Genomic DNA, 3,974 nt, shown 5'->3' on the forward strand with positions numbered 1-3,974 from the left:
TCAGAATACACAATGCTTTTCATATATTCCCATAATAAATATAATTTATCAGATTGGACTCAGGTCATTAGATTACATTCTCTTAAATTATTTTTCATAGAGCAATATAAAAACATGTGTATTCAAAACTATGTACAATTCGTAATAATGATACATGATTGCTCGAATAACTGCAACACTTAAATATTTTATTAGAAGTAAGAGAAGTACTAGAGAAGTTTTTAATAATTGAATTTGAGTTTTAGGAATTTTTAAGAATTGATTAATATGTGTATATAGATGACTTGGCTTGTCGTTCGATTCAAAGAGGATGACACTGTTGAGGCAATACCGAAAAAATGGTTTTTGTTAAAAGAATCTGCATGCTATTGGCCACCACAAAATTATGATACTACAGCTATTAAAGCAGCTATAAAAAATGAATATAGTCCTGATTCAAACTGGATGAAATACGGAGCAATTATTTTAGGCACATATGGTAAATATGTTATTGTTTATATTATATAAAATTGTATAACATTTTTATAAAAAAAATTATTAATTTATTAATATATGTATAAAGAATTATATACACACACACACACACTGTTATTAATCATGGAATATCTTCTTTTATTTGTAATTATCATAAACTTATAATAATTACATTGTTATTTTGTACCACACATTTATTTAATATGCAATTCTATAATGTACAACAATATAGTAGTTATATTCTTTGTTATTGGATATATAATAAGTAATGTTTATTTAGGTGATTTAAAACTTGCTAAAAGAAAGGCAATTAAAGCCCAACGTACAGATGATCTTTCATCACATACGGAGATTTTAACGAAAAAGAATAATAAAATACATAAGCGGGGACAAGGCAAAAGTAAAGGACATAAGGATTACTCAGATACTGATAAATCTTATGAATCGATATCTGATGAAGATAGCAACACATACCCTACATTACCACTTTCTGGCAAGAGACACGGTATAAGATAAATACTTTTCTAGTAAGAATTCATTTTATTTTCAAAAACTAATTTTCCTTATATTTAACAGATAATGATCGCTCTCCAATGGAAAGTCAAAATATTACTAATCGTAAGTATTTTTAAAACTTGAACCTTTATGTAAAATATTTATTATTACATTATTAATCAGATCAATATACTGAAGAAAATACGGCTTAGCAATTTATATATTTAAATACTGCTACCGGCTTTAAAGTGGAATAAATTAATATAGAATTTATTTATTAACACTATTATTTAGATTAATTTATATTAATACTATTATTTAATTAATACTATTATTTATTATTGAAAAAATCAATATTGTTTTAAAATATTAATTTTTTAAATGTATATTATAATTGTTATCTAAAACCAAAATATTTAAATATAAATATATTTAGATAACAATTATAATATACATTTAAAAAATTAATATTTTAAAACAATATTGATTTTTTCAATAATAAATAATAGTATTACTTAAATAATAGTATTAATATAAATTAATCTAAATAATAATGTTAATAAATAAATTCTATATTAATTTATTCCACTTTAAAGCCGGTAGCACATGGGTACATTCAATGCGGAGCGGAAAAGTTGTCAACATATACATATATTCCTATCTTTATATATAAGCACCGTCTGTCTGTATGTATGTACGCGAACTACTTCCGCATTTGTGGACCGATTTTCGTGAAACTGGTACCAAAATGTTGCAAATTTTTCGGGGGTGGCTGCTGTGGGTTTTTTTTTTAATTTTTTAATTTTTTTTTTCCTCAGAGGAGGGTATGTTTCTTTTTTTGCAATATTTCTGAACACATGGTATCAAAATGTTGCAAATTGTTTGGAGATGCGACGATGCGGTTTTTTCAAGTGTTACACCCCCACCCACGCACCCACACGCATGCGCATTTATGGACCAATTTTCACGAAATTAGTACCAAAATGTTGCAAATTTTTCTGAGAAAACTGCTGTTTTATTTTTTTAAGTTTACGCCTCCACCCACGCACCCACTTACGCAATCGCATATTTATGAACCGATTTTTCTTAAATTGGTACCAAAATGTTGCAAATTTTGTGGAGATGGTGACGATGTGGTTTTTTCAAGTGTTACACCTCCACCCACGCATTCACACATTTATTCACAGATTTTTTCGAAATTTGTACTCAAACTTTGTCGGGGATGGCTGCTCTGATTTTAACAAATTTTTATCATCCTATTTATCCACCCATGCACCCATGTGCATACGCATTTATTGACTTGGTCACACCAAGAAGTAATTTAAAAAAAATTTGTGTACGTGTTTGTGATTATGTGTGCAATTCATGTAAATAAACCTTTAATTTATATGCCTTGACCATAGTAACATTTAAATTCAATATTCTTATTTTATATATACATTTCCTTCAACTTTTTTTAAATCAATGTGACACATAATACGGCTTAACCAACATGTCTAAAGAGAGCAGCAAAAATGCATGCAGTTCAAATCAGCATAATGTAAGTAGATTTTAATTTTAGAGAGAGAGAGAGAGAGAGAGAGCGTGTGTCTTAAAGAAAGAGAGAGAGAGAGAGCGTGTGTCTTAAAGAAAGAAAGAGGGAGAGAGAGAAAGAGAGAGAAAGAGAGAGAGAGCGTGTGTCTTAAAGAGAGAGAGAAAGAGAGAGAGCGCGTTTCTTAGAGAGAGAGAGAGAGAGAGAGAGAGAGAAAGAGAGACAGAGAGAGAGAGAGAGAGAGAGAAAGAGCGTGTGTTTTAAAGAGAGAAAGAGAGAGAGAGCGTGTCTTAAAGAGAGAGAGAGCGTGTGTGTCTTAAAGAGAGAGAGAGAGTGTCTTAAAGAGAGAGAGAGAGAGCGTGTGTCTTAAAGAAAGAGAGAGAGAGTGAGGAAGGGGGAGAGGGGGAGAGAGAGAGGGGGGAGGGATAGTAAAAGAGAAAGAGAGAGAAAAAGATAGACATGTGTGTTTGTGTGTGTTAAAGAGAAAGAGAGAGAGAGAGAAAATGATTAATCTATTAATTTATCTATTTTTAGAATAACGGTAGCGAAGATTTTAATGCCGAAAATGATATATTGAACACAAAGGTACTAGGGGAGTTGCAACGGCAACTGACCACTGCTTTGGCCAAACAGCCACTACAACCTGAAGTGACTGTTAATAATAATCCACAACCTGAGGTGGCTGTTGAAAATATACAACCTGAGGTGGTTACTAACAAGCCACAGCCTGCAGTTTTAAAAGAAATGGAAGAAGATAAATTTCAACGTAAGTATCCATATTTATAAATATTTTTTTCTATTCATTTATCTATATATAACCGTGACCTACTTTTACATTTATGGATTAATTCCCTTATAATATCAAAAATCTATGTATATTCTTTTTACAGCAAAAACTAAAGCTCGATGGGCAAGAGCAGGACGTGGCCGTGAACGCGGACGTGGCCGTGGACGCAGACGTAGCCGTGGACGCGGAAATACTATTATAAATTATATCAATATGTAAATCTGTATCATCTTTGTCAAAGCAGCAGACAGTTACTGTTATACCTATTCGTCTGAAATAAATTATTTTCGGCAAAAAGTGCTTCGCTACTTAGATTATTTTAAAAAAATATATAAAATATATCTGAAATATATCTTATCTTTTTCTTTAAAAAAGATACACACACGCACACGTTCTCTCTCTCTCTCTCTCTCTCTCTCTCTCTCTCTCTCTCTAAGACAACACGCCTCTGCTTCTATCTAGACAGCTCTACGAAACGTCGCCCCTTTGGGTCGTAATCCATCTCCTGCATCTTTCCCCCTCCTTTCTACTCTGTTCTTTCTCTCTCTTCCCCTCCCTCCTCTCTCTTTCTCTCTCTTTCTCTCACTCTCTCTCTGTCTCTCCCCCCTCTCTCTCTTTTTTTAAGACACACGTTCTCTCTCTCTCTCTCTCTCTCTCTCTCTTTCTTTAAGACACACGTTCTCTCTC

At 32.0% G+C, this 3,974-nt stretch overlaps 1 protein-coding gene across 1 annotated transcript; it reads left to right on the forward strand.

The window, feature by feature from the left end:
• Positions 1-235: 235 nt before the first annotated feature.
• LOC146724886 (uncharacterized) lies at positions 236-1,106 on the forward strand. The gene is made up of 3 exons (XM_085488501.1): positions 236-478; positions 755-979; positions 1,051-1,106. The coding sequence occupies exons 1-3, from the start codon at positions 280-282 to the stop codon at positions 1,104-1,106; spliced, it is 480 nt and encodes a 159-aa protein (XP_085344627.1). The 5' UTR covers positions 236-279.
• The last annotated feature ends 2,868 nt before the right edge of the window (positions 1,107-3,974 follow it).

This window comes from Nylanderia fulva, unplaced genomic scaffold (genome assembly GCF_048542155.1).
Source record: "Nylanderia fulva isolate GAGA-0341 unplaced genomic scaffold, ASM4854215v1 Scaffold1119, whole genome shotgun sequence".
NCBI classification, from domain to species: domain Eukaryota; kingdom Metazoa; phylum Arthropoda; class Insecta; order Hymenoptera; family Formicidae; genus Nylanderia; species Nylanderia fulva.

Coding starts and splice junctions, on each gene's coding strand:
- LOC146724886 (XM_085488501.1), top strand. CDS start 280: ATGACTTGGCTTGTCGTTCGATTCAAAGAGGATGACACTGTTGAGGCA. Junction 479..754: donor AATTATTTTAGGCACATATG/GTAAATATGTTA, acceptor ATGTTTATTTAG/GTGATTTAAAACTTGCTAAA. Junction 980..1,050: donor ACTTTCTGGCAAGAGACACG/GTATAAGATAAA, acceptor TATATTTAACAG/ATAATGATCGCTCTCCAATG.